This window comes from Hylobates moloch, unplaced genomic scaffold, assembly GCF_009828535.3.
Source record: "Hylobates moloch isolate HMO894 unplaced genomic scaffold, HMol_V3 SCAFFOLD_8, whole genome shotgun sequence".
In the NCBI taxonomy this organism is placed as follows: Eukaryota; Metazoa; Chordata; class Mammalia; order Primates; family Hylobatidae; genus Hylobates; species Hylobates moloch.
In genome coordinates this window covers 83,683,922-83,704,998 of record NW_026652283.1, presented here as the reverse complement: position 1 = coordinate 83,704,998, position 21,077 = coordinate 83,683,922, and the positions used below count along the sequence as shown (strand labels likewise).

Here is a 21,077-nt window from a genome sequence, read left to right as displayed (position 1 = left end):
TTTTTTTTTTTTTTACTATTTTCTCACTTATTTTTTTTAAATGAGAAATCTGGTATCTCTATTCTTTGTATGTAACATGTTTTTCCCCCGTTCTGGCTGCTTTTAAGATTTCGTCATTGATTTTGAGAAATTTGATTATGATATCCTTGGTGTGCTTTTCATGTTTCTTGTGCTTAGGGGTTTGTTGAGCTTCTTGGATCTGTGGGTTTGTAGTCAGTCTTCATCAAATCTATTTCTTCACATTCCTCCCCATCCACTAGGGACTCCAATTACTCCAATCTTAGGCATCTTGAAGTTGTCCCACAGCTCACTTATGCCCATTTCGTTATTTAAAAAGTTCTTTTCCTCTCATTTCATTTTGGACATTTTCTATTGCTGTACCTTTAAATTCACTAATGTTTTCTCTTGCAAGGTGTAATCTGCCATTAATCCCATCCAATGTATTCTCTTTTCTAAAATTTTTAAAAAGTTTTTTGTTATTTATTTATTATCTTTTTAAAATTATACTTTAAGTTCTGGGGTACATGTGCACAATGTGCAGCTTTGTTACATAGGTATACATGTGCCATGTTGGTTTGCTGCACCCATCAACTCATCATTTACATTAGGTATTTCTCCTAATGCTATCCCTCCCCTAGCCCCCCACCCCCCTGACAGGCCCCAGTGTGTGTGATGTCCCCTCCCTGTGTCCACATGTTCTGATTGTTCAACTCACACTTATGAGTGAGAACATGCAGTGTTTGGTTTTCTGTCCTTGTGATAGTTTGCTGAGAATGATGGTTTCCAGCTTCATCCATGTCCCCAAAAAGGACATGAACTCATCCTTTTTTATGGCTGCATAGTATTCCGTGGTGTATATGTGTCACATTTTCTTTATCCAATCTATTATTGATGGATATTTGGGTTGGTTCCAAGTCTTTGTTATTGTGAATAGTGCCGCAATAAACATACGTGTGCATGTGTCTTTATAGCAGCATGATTTATAATCCTTTGGGTATATGCCCAGTAATGGGATGGCTGGGTCAAATGGTATTTCTAGTTGTAGATCCTTGAGGAATTGCCACACTGTCTTCCACAATGGTTGAACTAATTTACACTCCCACCAACAGTGTAAAAGCGTTCCTATTTCTCCACATCCTCTCCAGAGTCTGTTGTTTCCTGACTTTTTAATGATCGCCGTTCTAACTGACATGAGATGGTATCTCATTGGAGTTTTGATTTACATTTCTCTAATGACCAGTGATGATGAGCATTTTTTCATATGTCTGTTGGCTGCATAAATGTCTTCTTTTGAGAAGTGTCTGTGCATATCCTTTGCACACTTGTTGATGGGGTTGTTGTTTTCTTGTGAATTTGTTTAAGTTCTTTGTAGATTCTGGATATTAGCCCTTTATCAGATGGGTAGATTGTAGAAATTTTCTCCCGTTCTGTAGGTTGCCTGTTCACTCTGATGGTAGTTTCTTTTGCTGTGCAGAAGCTCTTTAGTTTAATTAGATCTCATTTGTCTATTTTGGCTTTTGTTGCCATTGCTTTTGGTGTTTTAGTCATGAAGTCCTTGCCTATGCCTGTGTCCTGAATGGTACTGCCTAGATTTTCTTCTAGGGTTTTTATGGTTTTCGGTCTTACATTTAAGTCTTTAATCCATCTTGAGTTAATTTTTGTATAAGGTGGAAGGAAGGGATCCAGTTTCACCTTTCTACGTATGGCTAGCCAGTTTTCCCAGCGCCATTTATTAAGTAGGGAATCCTTTCTCCATTGCTTGTTTTTGTCAGGTTTGTCAAAGATCAGATGGTTATTTATTTATTTTTTTTTAAGATGGAGTCTCGCCCCCGTTGTGCAGGCTGGAGTGTAGTGGCGTGATCTCGGCTCACTGCAACCTCCACCTCCCGGGTTCAAGCGATTCTCCTTCCTCAGCCTTCCGAGTAGCTGGGATTACAGGCGTGCACCACCATGCCCGGCTAATTTTTGTATTTTTAGTAGAGACAGGGTTTTGCCACGTTCGCCAGGCTGGTCTCAAACTCCTGACCTCAGGTGATCCACCTGCCTCGGCCTCCCAAAGTGCTAGGATTACAGGTGTGAGCCACTGCACCCGGCCTGTTACTTATTTATTTTGAGACAGAGTCTTGCTCTGCTGCCCAGGCTGGAGTGCAATGGTGTGATCTCGGCTCACTGCAACCTCCGCCTCCCAGGTTCCAGCGATTCTCATGGGTCAGCCTCCTAAGTAGCTGGGATTACAGGTATGAGCCACCATGCCTGGCTAATTTTTGTATTTTTAGTAGAGGTGGAGTTTTACTATGTTGGCCAGGCTGATCTCAAACTCCTGTCCTCAAGTGATACGCCTTCCTTGGCCTCCCTAAGTGCTGGCATTGCAGGTGAGAGCCACCATGCCCGGCCAGCCAATGTATTCTTTATCTCAGACATTTTGGTTTTCATCTCTAGCAGCTCAGTTTGAGCCTTTTTAATATTTTCCATGTTGCTACTTAACATTTCCAACATATTGAATATAGAAACAATAGCTTTTAAGGTCCTTCTCTGCTAATTCTAATATCTGTGTCTGATCGGGGTTATTTCCATAGATTGAGTATTCTCTTCCCTGTGGGTCGTGCTTTCCTGCCTCTTTGCATGCCTGGGAATATTTGATTGGCTGCTAGACATTGTGAACTTTACCTTATTGAATCTTGGATATTTTGTATTCTTTCAATCTTCTGAGCATTGTTCTGGGATGCCGTTAAATTATTTAGGAACAGTGATTCTTTCTAGTCTTGCTTTTACGATTTATTAGATGAATTCAGAGCAGAGCTCAGTCTAGGGCTCTATTATTCCTCATTCTCAGGGCTGGTGGGAATAGGCACTGTTTCCAGCTTTTGTGGGTGCCAGGCACTGTTCTTGCGAATCCCGCAGATGTTTGTCCTCTGACTTTGGTTAGTTTCCTCGCAGGCAAGAGCTGACCCATGCTCTGCTGAACACTTAAAGGAGACCCTCTGCACGTTTCTGGGTTGTCTCTCTGTGCAGTATTCTCATCTCTGATCCAGACGATACTAGCCTGGAATAGGGGAAATGGAAAACTAACTATAAGACAAAGAAAGACTTTGGAGTGGCACGTGAGAGGAGAATTGGAGCGTGAGGCAGCAGTGCTCAGAACATGGTCCTTGGCCAGCACCAGGAAAGGCCGAGAAAGAGATGAGAACGTTTAGAGACCTTCCTAAGAGTTTGACAGAGTGGCTTTGTGTCAGTTGAATTGGATAATAACTACAGTTGGGGCTTGGATTTTATGTTTCATTTTTCTATATTATTGTATTTTGCAAGATAATAAGTCTGACAGATGGAAATTAAAAACAAAAGCCTCCCATACCTAGCCCTTTGCCACAGATAGACTGAGAAGGAAGGAGTGATGTAGGGGATTTGGATGAGGAGGGAGAGAGGGTGAAGGTTGTGATTTTTAGCTCTGGTGGGTGTCATTTGAGGAAACGGAAGGTCAGATAGGGATGCTGGCAACAGTCACACCAGATACCTGGTATGAGGTGCACTGGGCTGTGTTCCCCATTGTGATCCCACTTTTATCCTTACCAGGGAACCTGAAGGGTTTGGGTGACAGCCAGGGTCTCATTTCAGGGAAGGGGCAAAGGCGAGGTTGGACCCCAAGCCTGAGTGCTTTTCCACTTTGCCCCTTTCTGCTGTGCTCCTTGGCTTACTGAGGCTGGGCAAGCCTGCAAAATCGAGGCTGGATCTCTCCTTCACTTGAGCCAAACCAAATTGATTTGTTTTTAGCAATATCTTTTAAGAGTTAACCTATTCTGGGGCTGGGTGTTGTGGCCTATGCCTGTAATCCTAGCACTTTGGGAGGCTGAGGCAGCCAGATCACCTGAGGTGAGGAATTCAAGACCAACCTGGCCAACATGGTGAAACCCCATCTCTACTAAAAATACAAAAATTACCTGGGAATGATGGTGCATGCCTGTAGTCCCAGCTACTCAGGAGGCTGAGCCAGGAGGATGGCTTGAGTCCAGAAGGTGGAGGTTGCTGTGAGGCAAGATTGCACCACTGCACTCCAGCCTGAGCGACGGAGCAAGACTGTCTCAAAAAAACAAAAAAAAAAGAACCTATTCTAGAAAAGCTATTTGAAGAAGTAGATTGGTTAGAATTTTGTGCGATGATGCAGATATTCTAAAGCTTCCCTAGTCACAAGTGGCCATCAAGTACTCAAGATATACTTGTTCAAGTCCTGGCGCTAAATTTTTAATGTTATCTTAATTGATTTAAACTTATATAAATAACTACATGTGGCTAGTAGCCACCATGGACAGTACAGGTAGAAGTCACTAACTGGAACAGTACAATCAAAACAATCCAAGTGACTGCTGATTTTTACTTTCTTTTCCCGGAAACTCTTCTCATTGTTGGGAAACCCTTGCATTTTTACTTCTCAGGGAGATATTTTGGAACTGAAATTTGTGGTGGAGCCTTACTGCCAAGGACCGGTTATGTTTCCAGAATAGGTTATAGCTCATTTCTATTTTATAGGGAAGGAAGAGTGGTGAGTATTATTGCACGTTTTGGTTTTGTCAGATTAAATGGCTGACCTCTTTTTGTGATGTCCTTAACTCTTGTTTCCCTTGTTAAACTACACCGGCTTTATCAGATGCATTTTTCTCTTTTCAACTGAAGATGGCCTGAAGGCAAATATAAAACACTCATTCACGGCCTGCATGGTGGCTCACGCCTGTAATCCCAGCACTGTGGGGGGTCGAGGCAGGTGGATAGCTTGAGCCCAGGAGTTTGAGACCAGCCTGGGCAACAGGGTGAAACCCCGTCTCTACTAAAAATACACACAAAAAATTAGCCAGGCATGGTGGCATCCACATGTGTTCCCAGCTACTCAAGGCTGAGGTGGGAGGATTGCTCTAGCCCAGGAGGAGATTGCACCACTGCACTCCAGCCTGGGTGACAGAGTAAGACCCTGTCTCAAAAAAAAAATAAAAATAAAAAATAAAAAAAAAAAATTCATTCACTACATCTACGAGAAGTGTCTTTTTGGAGTGGATTCTCTGTGAGTCTGCACATTTATCAGTCAATTTTTTTTTTTAAGATAAGGTCTCACTCTGTCACCCAGGCTGGAGTACAATGGTGCGATCTCAGCTCACTGCAACCTCTGCCACCCAGGTTCAAGTGATTCTCCTGCCTCAGCCTCCTGTGTAGCTGGGATTACAGGCTCACGCCACCAGGCCTGGCTAATTTTTGTATTTTTAGTAGAGACGGGATTTCACCATGTTGGCCAAGCTGGTGTGGAACTCCTGACCTCAAGTGATCTGCCCGCCTCAGCCTCCCAGTCAATATTTTATAAACGGCTGATGTAAATAAAGAAAATAAAGAGCATTTTGACTACTGTATTCTAAAACTGTAAAAATGGTCTATTGAGTATATATTTAGTGTGACTATCATCAGCTATTTCCTAGTGGAGGGAATTCCTCTGCTGGAAGCAGGACGATTCTGAAACTAGAATTATAAAGATGTAACGCTGACACTCCCACCCCCAGCGTTATGTTTGATGCTGGTTATTCAGGGATGGTTTAGGTCTTAGCATTTTTGACCACGATGAACAGCATCAAATGGAAGTGCCAGTTCAGAGACAAGCCTGAGGCATAGTCTGACTCGGTGGTTCTCAAAGTGTGGTCCCTGGACTAGCACCATCAGCATCACTCGGGAACTTAACTAGAAATGCAGAGTCTTGGGCCCCTTCCCACACTTACTAAGTCAGCAATCTGTGTTTCAACAAACCCACCTGGTGGTTCTTTTCACTCGCATCCGTGTGAAGAGACCACCAAACAGGCTTTGTGTGAGCAATAAAGCTTTTAATCACCTGGGTGCAGGCAGGCTGAGTCCGAAAAGAGAGTTAGGGAAGGGAGATAAGGGTGGGGCCGTTTTATAGGATTTGGGTAGATAGAGGAAAATTACAGTCAAAGGGGAGTTGTTCTCTGGCGGGCAGAGTGGGGGTCGCAAGGTGCTCAGTGGGGGAGCTTTTTGAGCCAGGATGAGCCAGGAAAAGGGACTTTCACAAGGTAATGTCATCACTTAAGGCAAGGACCGGCCATTTTCACTTCTTTTGTGGTGGAATGTCATCAGTTAAGGCGGGGCAGGGCATTTTCACTTCTTTTGTGATTCTTCAGTTACTTCAGGCCATCTGGGCGTATACGTGCAAGTCACGGGATGCGATAGCTTGGCTTGGGCTCAGAGGCCTGACAGTTCCGAAGCATGCTAAGGTTTGAGAACCACCTAAGTTTTTGGTGTTTATCCCTTGGCTATTCCATTTTGTCCTCTGTCCTTATTAGCTCCACCAAAGCCACAGCAGCTCCCTAGTGTTACACCTCTACGTATGAGCCGCCATAACACGTCAGTGAGGACAGTGAAATTTGCCTCTTCAAGGGAGCAGAAGGAAGTTTAATTGGGAGTGCCAGCAAATCCGTCTACTTCCCTGGAAGGACTGAACGTTTATATCGCCCCCTCACAAATCCTTATGTTGACTCTCTAATCCCAACATGATGGTATTTGGAGGTGGAGTCTTTGGGTGGTGATTAAGTCATGAGAGTGGATACTTCCTGAATGGGATTAGTGTCCTTATAAGAAGAGCTCAGAGATGTAGTTAGTTCCCTTTCCACCATGTGAGAACACAGCAGGAAGACAGCCATCTGTAAATCAGGAACTGGATCCTCACCAAGAACCTGACCCTACTAGCACCCTGATGTTGGACTTCCAACCTCCAGAGCTGTGAGAAATAAATGTCTATTGTTTAAGCTACTTGGTTTATGGTATTTTGTTCTAACAGCCTAAAATGACTAAGACATTCCCCTTAGTCTGAGAGATATTCCTTTTGGAATAGACAACAAGAGAGACAGTATAGTGTGGTGGAAAAGGTGTTGACTTTGCATGAGAGAGACCTGGGTTTGAATCTCAACTCTTCTATTTAACTTCTAGCTACATAGGTGAATTTAACCTCTTTAGCTTTTGTTTCTCCATCAGAAAAAAAAAAAAAAGCATCAGTAACTTGACCATAATACAGTGAGTTTCCTTTTTATTTCTTTTTTTTTTTTTTTTTTGAGACGGAGTCTCACTCTGTCACCAGGTTGGAGTGCAGTGGTGCAATCTCGGCTCACTGCAACCTCCGCCTCCCGGGATCAAGCGATTCTCCTGCCTCAGCTTCCCGAGTAGCTGGGATTACAGGCACGCGCCACCACACCCAGCTAGTTTTTGTATTTTTAGTAGGGACGGGGTTTCACCATGTTGGCCAGGATGGTCTCGGTCTCCTGACTTCATGATCCGCCCACCTTGGCCTCCCAAAGTGCTGGAATTACAGGCGTGAGCCACCGCGCCCCGCCGACAACTGAGTTTCAACTGCCCAAACATTAGGGCACGTTATTGCAAGATTAATGAAATGACTCAACGAGGCCTCCAGGGCTGGCCGGCTTGGGGTAAATTGTGCTGCTTCAACCTGTCCTTGTCCTGGCTGTGGTTTGGCACCACCTAGTGGCGGTTGGGTGCTCTAGCTTAAATGTCAATAAGGAGGATTCTGGATCCTGCTCTTGATTGGAACTTTCAGGACAGTGCCAGTGATTCCAGGAATTTTCAGGTTAGTTGGCGTCTGTTTCATTGGCCAAATCTGGGGTAATTCAGCCTGGAGAATACCTTTTCTGCCTCCCTGCTTCTCGGCACCAGGTTGCTTGCTGTTTCCTACCTGGCCTCAGCCTCCTCTCAGCAACCCCCTTTCTCCAAAGATACAAACTTTAGCCTGTCTCCAAGTGGAAGGTTATCTATCAAGTTACATCTAAGTGCCGGTCATCACAAGGAGTTTTTACGGAATTGTTCATGACACTTAAGTGAGACATGAGGCAAGTAAAGGACCCAGTACCTAGAAAGTGTTTGAATGAAAATTCCCTTTTCCGGCCAGATATGGTAACTCACACCTGTAATCTCAATGCTTTGGGAGGCCAAGGCGGGAGGATTGCTGAGGCCAGGAGTTCGAGGCTGCAGTGAGCTATGATTGCACCACTGCACTCCAGCCTGGGCAACAGAGCAAGACCCTGTCTCAAAAAAAAAAAAAAAAAGGAAAAGAAAGAAAGGCCTGCCCCATTTCCTGGCAGAAGAGAGAAACTGGATTCTGCATATAGGTGTGCATCCAACAAGCATTAAATACTGCTGCATGGCCTCATGATGCAGTGGAAAAAGCACAGTCTTCAGTCAGACAAATCTGGGTTCCCATCCTGCCCACTTACTACCTGGGTGAGCCTCAATTTCCTCACTTATGAGATGAAAACGATAATGTATAATTCATAAGTATCATATTTTTACTCCAGAAAGTTAGGAGTAATCCTTGGGTGTGATTTCAAGTGATTCCCCAAAATAATCAATTCCTGTATCCTTGTACTACTCCATGACATTGACATGTGATGTGTTTTATTTCTGCCTCACTCTTTGCTGAACCCTTTCCACGCTTGCTGAAACCTGGAGTAGGTGATGGCTTTGAGTAGGAAATGACTTTGTGAGTTTCTTCCGTAAAAGGCATGTGGCAGTACAGGGTCAGAAGGTGGGGTGAAGCAGTAACCTGTGTGACAAAGTTTTCAAGCATTTAAAAATATATGTGAAAGCCCTAAACATAGTACTTAGACCACAGAAGACAATCAGTAGATGTTAGGCTTTTCTCCCACTCAGAATACAAACAAATATATTTTGATACACTAATCAGTTTCTAAACTCAGGTAGTCTTTCAAAACCAAAGTGAAAAATGAAGTGTGAGTTCTTCAGAGCAAACTAAGCCCCACCCTCTTAGGTCAGTGGGGGAGTCTCAGTTTTTTAAAATTTGGAATAAAGGAAAATCGGACATAGTCCCCCAACCCCCCATACTGGCCTCCTGTGTCTGAACATGGGAATTCTCAGCTGTGGGAACTGGCAGCAAGAGGACTTATCTAGCCAGCTGGGCAATTTTTAAAATGATGATCAGAGCAACACCTGCTCATTGGTAAATGTTTGGGAAGGTGTAGGAAAGTATATAGAAGCAACCAACTAGGAAATAAACCATCCCCTCCACCATGCAGATTCTTTTTTTTTTTTGGAGACTGAGTTTTGCTCATGTTGCCCAGGCTGGAGTGCAGTGGCGTGATCTCAGCTCACCGCAACCCCCACCTCTTGGGTTCAAGTGATTCTCCTGCCTCAGCCTCCTGAGTAGCTGGGACTACAGGCATGTGCCACAATGCCTGGCTAATTTTGTATTTTTAGTAGAGAGGGGGCTTTTCCATGTTGGTCAGACTGGTCTTGAACTCCAGACTTCAGGTGATCTGCCCGCCTTGGCCTCGCAAAGTGCTGGGATTACAGGCATGAGCCACTGTGCCTGGCCTCACCATGCAGATTCTAAATATGTCCACTCAGAGGCATTGCCACTCATGGGCAGATTTCCTTTCCAGTCTTTTTTTCTTTGAATTTCTTTATATAGTTGAGATGCACAATTTTTAAATCTTGCTTTTTTACTTTTCACATTATAACATAAGAGTTTTCTTTTAAAATTCAAAGTATTGTTTTTCATATTACACATATTTCTAGAAAAATTTAATATAGAATTATATGAAGTGAAATTTCTCTCTAATACCATCCATCACTGTACCTAATACTAGAAAGAAAATTTAAAATATTAAAGTATATAAAGTAGAAAATGATGTTTCACTGTTATACTTCTACCAGTGTTAACCACTGTTTGTTTTTTTCCCTTTTGTATATCAGTGGTATCTGCAAATTACTGAAATGGAATTGTACTATAAATACACTTGTCAAGTTTGCTTTTTTCACTTGTTAATATATTTTCAGTCTGGGTGCAGTAGTTCACACCTGTAATCCTGAGATGGGCTGATCACTTGAGCCCAGGAGTTGTTGACCAGCCTTAGACAACATGGCGAAACACTGTCTCTACAAAAAATACAAAAATTAGGCAATTGTGGTGGTGCATGCCTGTAGCCCTATCTACTCAGGAGGCTGAGGTGGGAGGATTCCTTGAGCCTGGGAGGCTGAGGCTGCAGATTGAGCCACTGCACTCCAGCCTGGGTGACAGAGTCAGGCTCCATCTCAAACCCCAAATATATATATATATATATATATATATATGCACTATCCTTCTGTAGTATAAGCATTTTCCAATATCACTAAAACACTATTTAAATGACATTTTAAATAGCTATGTAACATTTCATCATTTATATGTACTCTGGTTTATGTAACCATTCCTCTAAGGCTGCCAGCTTGGATCTAAGTAAATATTTCTTTACTTTTTAAAATTCTTTCCCAAAGCTAAGTCTCAGATAACCTCACTGAGTCAGAGATAAACATTTTAAAGTTTCCCTTCCAGGGAGAGTTTATCATCTTACACTCTCAGCAGTAGCTTATGAAAATATGCAGTGACAACAGTCACAAACACTTAAAAAATCTTTGTTGATCTCCTGGGTGAAAAAGCTCTTGTTTAATTTGTTTCTTAACACTAGAGGGTTCAGTGCTTCTGCATGTTCAATGATCTTCCTCTGTGATTTTTGGAAAAGAAACGTTGATTTCCAGCTCAGATTCCTTAGAACTTGCTAACCCCGTTCCTGGAACCAGAGTGCTGTTTGCTGTGTTCTCCATCCATTGGATCAGAAGCCCAAGCTCTGGAAGTCCTGCGCCGTTTCCTGGTGGCCTCCTAGCTCCCTCTAGGGGCCCCATCCGCAACTGCAGCCCCACCTCCTTTCCTCTCTTGAGGAATGAGTTTACCCTGCGGGAATTCCGAGAAGGAAGAGGCGAAACTGGGGAGCTCCACAAGTAAAGATTTGGACTTTGTGATCAGTGTGTGAATAGTTTTGCTTTCTGGTTGAGCAGCTCCTCTTAGGTGGGCTGTCTTTTTTTTTTATTTCCCAAGACGGAGCCTCGCTCTGTCATACAGGCTGGAGTGCAATGGCGCCATCTTAGCTTACTGCAGCCTCCGCCTCCCAGGTTCAAGCGATTCTCCTACCTCGGCCTCCCAAGTAGCTAGGATTATAGGCGCGTGCCACCACGCCAAGCTAATTTTTGTATTTTTAGTGGAGATGGGGTTTTGCCATGTTGGCCAGGCTGGTCTCGAACTCGTGACCTCAAGTGGTCCAACCTCCTCAGCTGCCCAGAGTGCTGGGATCACAGGCGTGAGCCACCGCGCCTGGCCAGGTGGGCTGTTTGTGTTCCTCGTCACCTTGTTCCTGGGGAGGGACAGAGGGCAGCAGATCAGCTGTCACCCAGGTAGGTGTCCGATTTGGGAAAAACATGGGAAAGATACTGTAGTTAGTTCTCATTTTCTTTTCTAAAACTTCGAGTTCTCTGGAGTCCCTTTATAGAGAGGAAAGTTTAAGTAACTGAAATTAATTTCCATGGCTGTCAAGGGGGTTCTGCTGATGATCCCTGAGATCACCCAGCTGTAGGTAGACATTCTTGGTACCCTAGTTTAGCAGAGTCAGAAAATACTGCGAACGTTCAAGGATGGGGACCTTCTAAAAGAGAGGGCAACAGTAACTGAGGGGAGGACAAGAGAGCAGCTTTGGAGACCTAAAGAGTTGTGGCCTTCTGTGTAAGTCCTATTGTCCCTTCCACGCACCCCCACCCACATTCCCCTACTCCATTAAACTTTGTTTCAGGTTATAAAAATAATGCATAATTATTGCAGGAAAAAATGGTAATTGAAAATTACCCATTTCTTACACTCAAAGATAATGACTTAAGATTTGGTGTACATCTTATGTATATGAGTGTACACATAATTTTGTCATCATATGTGAGTGTGTTCATAACTGTAACCCACATACTTGTATACTTCCTTTAAAATATTTTAAGTAGTTTTCCCTGTCAATAAATATGTTTTTGAAAACACAATCTTTTTATGGCTGTGTAATATTCCAACATGTATATGGGTCATCATTTAATAGGAATTGGATATTTTATGCTCATTTTTAGCAAGCTATTATAAATAAAGCTGAGATGACGATTTCCGGAACTAGGATAAATTCCTGAAATAGAATTTTTGGGGAGAAAATGTCTGAACTTTCTAAATTCCACTGACATTTAATGCCAAATTTCTCTCCTAAGAGCTTGTTTCAGCTTCTGCTATCCCTTGCAGAGTGTGAACAAGTATCTGTTTGTCTGTGTCATTACTAACACTGGGGTTATCATTCTTTTTAAGCTTTGCTACTCGGATAGGTAAAGCATAGGGTTTTTTTTGTTGTTGTTTGTTTTTGGAGAGACAGACTCTCACTCTGTCGCCCGGGCTGGAGTGCACAGACGTGATCTCAGCTCACTGCAGTCTCAACCTCTAGGCACAAGTGATCCTCCTAGCTCAGCCTCCTAAGTAGCTGGAACTACAGGCATGCCCCACTACACCTAGCTAATTTTTTTTTTATTTGTAGAGATGGGATCTTGCTGTGTTGCCTAGGCTGGTCTTGAGCTTCTGGGTTCGAGTGATCCTCCCGCCTTGGCCTCCCAAAGTGTTGGAATTACAGGTGTGAGCCACTGTGCCTGGCAGCAATATTTTTTAAATCATGAGGAAAGCTAAAGATTTTATTTTATAGTTATTGATCATTCATACTTATTTTGTGGTTTGTCTGCCTATTCTTTACCCATTTTATATATAGGAATGTTACTTGAGTTATTTTCATATTAGAGTTAAATCCTTTTCTGTCATACAGTATAGATGTTTGCCCTAGTTTGTTATTGCCTTTTAGTTTACGGTGTTTCACCTAAGAGAGTGTGTGTGTGTGTGTGTGTGTGTGTGTGTGTGTGTAAAACCTACTGGAAGGTACTATAGGAAATAATCCTTATTTACCTATCACCCAGAATGCACAGACATTTTTACATTATAGTTTTGGTTTGATATTTTTTATAAAGGAAATTAAATATATAAACATTGTGTGTGTATTTTAAAACCTACTGGAAAGTACTATAGGAAATAATCCTTATTTACCTATCACCCAGAATGCACAGACATTTTTACATTGTAGCTTTTATTCTGTATTTTTATAAAGGAAATAAAATATTATATAAAAATTGGAATCATCTTGATTCCTTTTCCCATCTTCTCCCTTCCCTAGGGCAGCTGCCATTATGAATTGAAATTTTCCTACTGTTACCATATATGCTACTATCAATAAAAAACATACAGTACTAGTTTACAGTACTAGTTTGTGGCCGGGCATGGTGGCTTACACCTGTAATCCTAGCACTTTGGGAGGCCGAGGTGGGTGGATCACCTGAGGTCAGGAGTTCGAGACCAGCCTGGCCACCATCTCTTTAGAGATGGCGAAACCCCATCTCTACCAAAAATACAAAAATTAGCTGGGTGTGGTGGTGAGTGCCTGTAATCCCAGTTGCTCGGGAGGCTGAGGCAGGAGAATCACTTGAACCTGGGAGGCAGAGGTTGCAGTGAACCAAGATCGTGCCACTGCACTCCAGCCTGGACGACACGGCGAGACTCCGTCTCAAAAAAAAAAAAACAAAAAAAAAAAACAGTGCTAGTTTGTGTATGTGTGTGTGCGCACTCTCAAACTAACACATATATGATCATTGGTATATCTTCAGGCATTTTGCCTTATTTGCACTGGTATTCAGTTCAGTTAATAATGATATGCATAGATCTAGCCCTTTCATTTTGACTGCTGTCTGGTATCACATCCAGTAAATACAGCTCCAGTTTCTTCGTCTACTTATCAATTCTCATATCTAGTGAACACTGAAGATGCTTCTAGTTTTTCCATAACAGCGTTGCCGTGAACATCCATACATGTCTGTCCTCACGCATATTTGGGTAATCTTCTCAAGGGGCAACCTTAGAAGTGTGTTGTGGATTATGTGTATTTTCCAATCTATTGGCCCTTGACAAATTGTTCCCAAGTAGTCATCCCAGTTGATGATACTCCCACCAGTGTGAAAGGGCTCCTCTTGTCCCACACCTTCCAAGACATGCTATTAGATTTAGTAATTTTTGCCAATCTATGAAAGCGAGATAGAATCTCATTGTGGTTTTAGTTTGCATTATCCTGATCGTTGATAGGATAGAACATCTTTTTATTATAGATATTGGGGTTATGATTAATAATCCTGGTTACTGCCTAAGGTATAACAGGTTTTCTATTCTATGCACTTTCTCTTCCTGCCCTTTGCTCATTTCCCCATTGGATTATTTATCTTTTTCTTATTGATTAGTCGGTGTTCTCTGTGTCTTAGGTACTAATACTATTTTGATTGATTTTATTTATTTATTTTTGAGACAGAGTCTTGCTCTGTTGCCCAGTCTTGACTCACTGCAATCTCCACCTCCCGGGTTGAAGTGATTCTCCTGCCTCAGACTCCCAAGTAGTGCGTGGCACCATGCCTGGCTAATTTTTTTTTTTTTTTTTTGAGACAGAGTCTCCCTCTGTCACCCAGGCTGGAGTGCAGTGGCACGATCTCGGCTCACTGCAACCTCTGCCTCCTAGGTGCAGGCGATTCTCCTGCCTCAGCCTCTCGAGTAGCTGGGATTATAGGTGCACGCCACCATGCCCAGCTAACTTTTTTGTATTTTTAGTAGAGACCATATTGGCCAGGCTGATCTCGAACTCCTGACCTCAGGTGATCCACCTACCTCAGCCTCCCAAAGTGCTGGGACTACAGGCTTGAGCCACCGCGCCCGGCCAATTTTTGTACCTTTTGTAGAGATGAGGTTTCACCATGTTGGCCAGGCTGGTCCCAAACTCCTGACCTCAAGTGATCCTCCCGTGTCAGCCTCCCAAAATGCTGGGATTACAGGCGTGAACAACTGTGCCTGGCCAGATACTAATAGCATTTTATATGTGCTTTGGCCATCTTCTGATCCATGGCTTACTCTTCCTTTTTTCTTTAACTCAACATGTACTGCACTCTGTTAGAGTATTGCAAAGCCCTCCTCTCCAAGTATGAAGCTGACTTAGCTATATCTTCAAGGAATGTAGCATATACTCAGAGTATTAAAAAGTCCTACAGGAACCAACAGGAGGGCTGGGGAAACATTCAGACAACACTAGATCTGGTAGCAACGAGCACCACAGCAAAGAAGATGTATTAGTCCATTCTTGCATTGCTATAGAGAAATGCCCGAGACTGGGTAATTTATAAAGAAAAGAGGCTCACGGTTCTGCAGGCTGCATAGGAAGCATATGCTGGCATCTGCTTGGCTTCTGGGGAGGCCTCAGGAAACTTACAATCATGGCGGAAGACAAAGGAGGAGCAAGCACTTCATGTGGCTGGAACAGGAGGAAGAGAGGGAGAGTGGGAGGTGCCGCACTTTTAAACAACCAGCTCTCACAAGAATTCACTATCACCACGACAGCACCAAAGGAGATGGTGCTAAACCATGAGAAACCACTCCATGATCCTGTCACCTCCCACCAGGCCCGACCTTCAGCATTGGAGATTACATTTCAACATGAGATTTGGGTGGGGACAAATATCCGAACTATATCAGAAGGGTCTGGCCAGGCCTGAAGGAAAGGGCCATCCAGTTAAGCGAAGCACAGAGGCATGAAAGTGGGTGGTCAGCCGAGAGTCTTCCTCATTTCTTTCCTAGCCTTAGCTTCTTGGCTCTTCAGCACCTCCGTTCCCGCCTCCACGTCTCACCTGCAGCCAGGACAGCTGAGCACTTCTGCCTCCTCTGTCTCCACTGCTCTCCATGCGGCCTCAAGCCCTGTCCTGGGACCCTCGCCAGTGCCTCCCTGCTGGGAAGCAGGCTGGATTTTCAGCAGTTGCATCTTTTAAACCTTGCTTATGCTCTTTTTTCTTGTACAGAAGTTTACATTTTTGATGTCTATTGATCAGTCAACCTTCATGCGATGTGCTTTTTATATCTTACCTACAAAATCCTCCATGCCAAAGTCAGACTTTCTTTTCTTATAGTAAAAATAAATAAAATATCACAAAATAGAAAATTAAAAAGCTTGTAGTTTCTTTTTTTCTTTTTTTTTTTGAGACGCAGTCTTGCTCTGTTACCAGGCTGGAGTGCAGTGGCGTGATCTCGGCTTACTGCAACCTCCATCTCCCGGGTTCAAGCGATTCTCCTGCCTCAGCCTCCCAAGTAGCTAGGATTACAGGGACGCACCACCACACCCAGCTAATTTTTGTATTTTTAGTAGAGACGGGGTTTCATCTTGTTGGTCAGGCTGGTCTCCATCTCCTGAGCTTGTGATCCACCCACCTTGGCCTCCCAAAGTGCTGGGATTACAGGTGTGAGCCACCACGCCCAGCCTGTAGTTTCTTATACTAGTTTCTGTTTTTTATACTTAGGGCTTTCATCCATCTGGAGGTTTTTGTATTTGTAGTTAAAGTTACTTCCTTTTTTATGCCTTTTCCACTGCGTTGATGCTTTCAGGGTCCTGTCTGAGGAATGTTCTTTGACAGTCTTGTCGCTATCTGCGTTGCACTGCTTTGCCTCCTGTGGGCGTCACCAGGCGAGGGCAGCCAGTGTTTGTCTGGCGGGTTTCTCTGTATCTCGGGCACTGTTTGTGACATTGATGATTTTACTTTCATTTTGCGAGCTGGCCCCAAAGGGCTTGGTTTAACTTTTGGCAGAGAGTTCATTCAGTTTCTGAAACCCCCACATTGCCTGTTGAGTATGTGTTGAGCCTGGCACTGGAAATGCCCCCAGATCTGTGAATACTGCCAAGTAGGGGATCCCGGGACACCCTAATGATCCCTCTGCCGACCTTGAGCTCACAGCCCCATTGTGTTTTCCATAAGAGATGAGAGGGACTGATAAAGGATGTTTGCCTGTGTTAGTTAGCCTTATGGAAGCAAGAGTTCCATCCAAGGAATCAGGGTGCTTTGAACTTTTCCCACTCCTACCTGCTCGTTTTAGGTCAAGAGAAAACAAAAATATCCTTCCAACAATGTATGTTTTCTACAGTTTAGGCGAGAAAAGGATAGGAAAATAATAGTTAACCAATGTATAGCACTCTCCTGATAAGCGGTCACAATGGTCCTGGAGCACATGTCCAAGGTGACTGTCATAAATGCCTGTGGGAAACTGCATCTTCACAAGAGACTGTTGCCCGGACGCCCCCTTGTGTTGCCTCTGCTGTCCTGCCACCAAATGCTTTGCCGGCCTCTTTCCAAGCAGATAGGAGGTGCTGGAAGGTGAGCGTAGGATGACTTCCAAGTCAGCCCTTGAGTCTTTTTGCCAAATAGCACCTGCCAGGGCACCCTTCCTCCCGGCCTCAGCCTGCCTGCCTCTCGCCGAGGGCCACGGCATCTTTTAGGAACTGGAAAGTGTCATTGACAGTTGGTGGTTTTTATGTGTTTATTTCTGCCTAAAGATTTTGCTTTTCACTTTTCACTTTTTCCACTGCCTATTAAAATTTTTCTTTTTTACCCTGTCTTTGTGTTTTTTTCCTTAGGCCGGAAGCTGAGAGGAAAAGCCTTTTATTTTGTCAACGGCAAAGTGTTTTGTGAAGAAGACTTCCTGGTGAGTGTGTCACCGAAGCCTCCCCTTGCATGTCCTGGCCAGAGTCAGAGGGCAGGGGCCTGGGGGGACCTGGGCCAGCGCGTAGGGAAGCTGCACTGCTGGAGAGAGGGGCCCTGCTTTTCCTTCTGTAGGTGTATGGGGGTGGCCGTGTTCCTGAGGCCAATGGCAAACCACACAGCCTTGTACTTTGAAGGAACTGTGGGGTCACTTGTCTATCCTCTTGCTGCTGTCTGCAGTTCTGCCTCTTCCACCACCCTGGACTCCTGCTCTAAGACCTCTGGACTGCGACCTGGGCTCTCTTCTTCTCATCCCACTCTCTCTGGGAATCTAGCTTCTCCCATGGACTGGAAGTCCATCCATGTGCCAGTGGCTCCCAGACCTGAGCTCTAGCCCTGCCGCACCTCTGAGGCCAGCTGCTGGCATCCCACTGGCCCCTGGGCTGTGTCCCAGCCCCTCACATACCAGCCCCTCACCATACTTCGGTGAAGCAGAAAAATCTTACCTTGCCTTGGGTCCTGATCTGTGAGAATTGCCTCCTAGGTTTGTCCTCAACCCCACCTCCTTGAATGCAGTCAGGCGTTGAACTCTGTGCTGCCACGTCTTCCACAATTCTACCTCCGTTCACACCTCCGGCACGGCTCAGCCAGGCTAGCTTAACGGCCTCCACACACCCGCATCAAGAGGCCCTTATAGGGCATAAACCTGGCCCGCTTGGTCCCAGCATGTGCAGGGTACAAAGCACACTCAGAAGCTCTCTGAGGTCTGGAATCCCCAGCTGCCCACACCTGTGCAACCTCATGCCTTCATGCCTTTGCTTGGGCCATTTCCCCTGCTTGCAACGTCTTGCCCCTTTATTTTCCCAGATCCCCCCAACAGCTTTCCTGTCCCTCCTGCACCCACAGTGGAGGAGCTCCTCTGTGCTGCCACCATGCCCGGGGCCTGCCCTGGCAGGGCTGTGGGCTGTTAGCCCTGAGCAGTATGTCTGTTTACAAGTCTCTCCTCCATTGACTGAAAGCTTCCAGGGTGGAAAGAACATGCATCTTCACCTTCACACCTGCAGATTCTAACACGATGCCATGCAGAGTGAGTGCTTGGTAGATGGTGGTTGAAATGACCCTGTCATCTCAGGGATGAGGAACGTGAGATGCAGAGATGGGCTCAGGGCCAGCTTCTCCTTGCCTTCCCTTGGAGAAAAGCTCTATTTGGTTTTCACTGAAAAGTTGATTCATTATGACTTCTGTTGGCCAGAAACAGACAAGCAAACCCAAACGGGCTTAAGTAAAAAGGAAATTATTCCAGCGGTGCCTTAGGAGTCATTTTCTCCGCAGTTTTTGGCCCTGTATCTCAGTGTTAGCTTCAGTCTCAGGTCCTGTGTGATGGCCAGATGTTGGCAGGACCCCAGAGTTTACATTCTCTCAGTTTCACATCCGATGGGCAAGAGTGCCAGTCCCTCCTTCGGAATCCTCCACAGATGTCTCCTGGAGTCTCATTGGCTCTTACTGGGCCACATGCCCACCCCTGGAAAAACTATCAGTGCTGGAGGAATGCAAGGCTCTGATGGGCCAGATCTGTCAATGCCCTGCTTGGGCCCTGGCATGGAGCCAGCCCACATGGTGATGGGAGCCACGTGGTGTGGAGCTGGGGGCTGGATCTCAAATGAAAATAAAGAACTATTACCCCCAGAATGGGGCGTAGGTGCCAGACGACAGAAACCTCCACCACACGGTGTAGAGTTGCAGAAAGTTTCCCTTTTTTGTTTTTCCCACCTTCCTTTCATAAGGTTTCCCCCAGTTAAGTTGTGTTTGTAATACCCAAACTTCTAGTCTAGTGTGTAGCATCTAGTATGTTTTTTGAAGAGAGCACCTCATGTCTTTCAAGACTCTGTGTGTGTATGTGTTTAGGTAAGATAAGGTAAGGTAAAGCAGATATTTATCAAGTTTCTTTGAAGCTAACTATAAAAGGCATTAGCTTTTTAACCAGAACCGGATTTGAATTTGATTCCTATCCTTACCCTTTGTTGGCTGTGTGACCTTTAAAAGTTCACTTAACCTCTCTGAGCTGCCCTCTGCTTCTATTTGAGGATTCCGGGTAATAATGTAGACCTTTCAGAATTGTCATAAGCATTAGAGTGGTGGTTTCAGAATCCCCTGAAAGGCTTGTGAAAACACAGATTGCCAGAACCCACCCCCTGAGTTCCCAAATCAGTAGGTCTGGAGTGGAGCCCAAGGATTTGCATTTTTCACAAGCTTTCAAGTGATGCCAGGGAACTGCTCTTTGAGAACCACTGAGATGGGATTAAAGCATCCCTATATACAGTCCCTTACATAGAGCCTGCCATGCTGTGGGTGCCCAGACACAGTCATTATTAGAGTGAGTGGTACTAGTATTTGTGATGGCTTTTGTGGCAGAGCATATTCTATGACTCAGCTCACAGCTGTGTTGTACTTGGAGATGACAGAATTCTGCACAGTGACACATCTTTCTGAGAAATTCCTTATAATCCTCTTGGCTGGTGGGGAAGTGGCTGATTCATCTTACCAGTCTGGGTTTAACTTTCTTTTCTTTTTCTTCTGCAGTACTCTGGTTTCCAGCAGTCGGCTGACAGGTGTTTTCTTTGTGGACATCTGATCATGGACATGGTGAGTAGGCCAGCCAAAGAAGAGAACAGCATCTCAGGTGGAGGAGGAGGTGTTCAGAGAAAAAAGAAATTAATAATTGAAGACAGTGTTTCTTATCTTGATTTGTGGTTACGGCTGGGCACAGTGGCTCATGCCTGTAATCCCAGCACTTTGGGAGGCTGAGGCGGGTGGATCACGAGGTCAGGAGTTTGAGACCAGCCTGGCCAATATGGTGAAACCTCATCTCTACTAAAAATACAGAAATTTTCCGGGTGTGGTGGTGCATGCCTGTAGTCCCAGCTACTTGAGAGGCCAAGGCAGGAGAATTGTTTGAACCCTGGAGGCAGAGGTTGCAGTGAGCCGAGATCACACCACTGCACTCCAGCCTGGGTGACAGAGTGAGACTCCACCTCAAAAAAAAAAAAAAGTCCCTGTAAAGTGCAGCTTGCTTCTTCTAATAGAACCCACATTGTGGGCTTTTATTGGAATTAACATCTTTAACCATCTAGAGCACACGATGTCATGTTTCCGATAATGCTCTCTCCTCCTCTGGGCTGTTTGAATCACACTGGCCTCCCTCTGGCTTCTCTGTGATCCTTGTGGCATCCCAGGTGAGATGCTAAATACAGTCTGTTTTTACTGCAGAAATCTCAGCTGCCTTGGAGTCAAATGCAGAAAGCCAGAGGAGCAAAGTTGTTTTTCTCCCCATGTTATGCCCAGCTCATACCATTATGAAGATGAGTTTTCAGGGCCTGTCATTTAGTTCTGAGACAGCAGAGCAAGGACCAGGTTTTATACATTCCATTCTTTGCTCAGTCACTGGCTCTCTGAGGTTATTTTGGGCTTCAGGTCTTCAGTGGGGACAATTTTTCTCTAGAGGGTTAGGTTATGAGGTTAATGAATACAACATCAAATTGTTCACCATTGGAAACAAGCCTTTAAGAAGTTCTTTAATATACTGATAGAGG

The 21,077-nt window shown here is 44.5% G+C and overlaps 1 protein-coding gene across 1 annotated transcript in view; it reads left to right on the top strand.

Annotated features, from left to right (window-relative positions):
• The window catches only part of LIMD1 (LIM domain containing 1), a 90,383-nt gene that overhangs the window by 57,004 nt on the left and 12,302 nt on the right, over nucleotides 1-21,077 (top strand). The window contains exons 3-4 of the mRNA XM_032161827.2: nucleotides 17,424-17,491; nucleotides 20,068-20,130. Coding sequence (XP_032017718.1) covers nucleotides 17,424-17,491; nucleotides 20,068-20,130 — 131 coding nt within the window. The remainder of the gene's footprint in view (nucleotides 1-17,423; nucleotides 17,492-20,067; nucleotides 20,131-21,077) is intronic.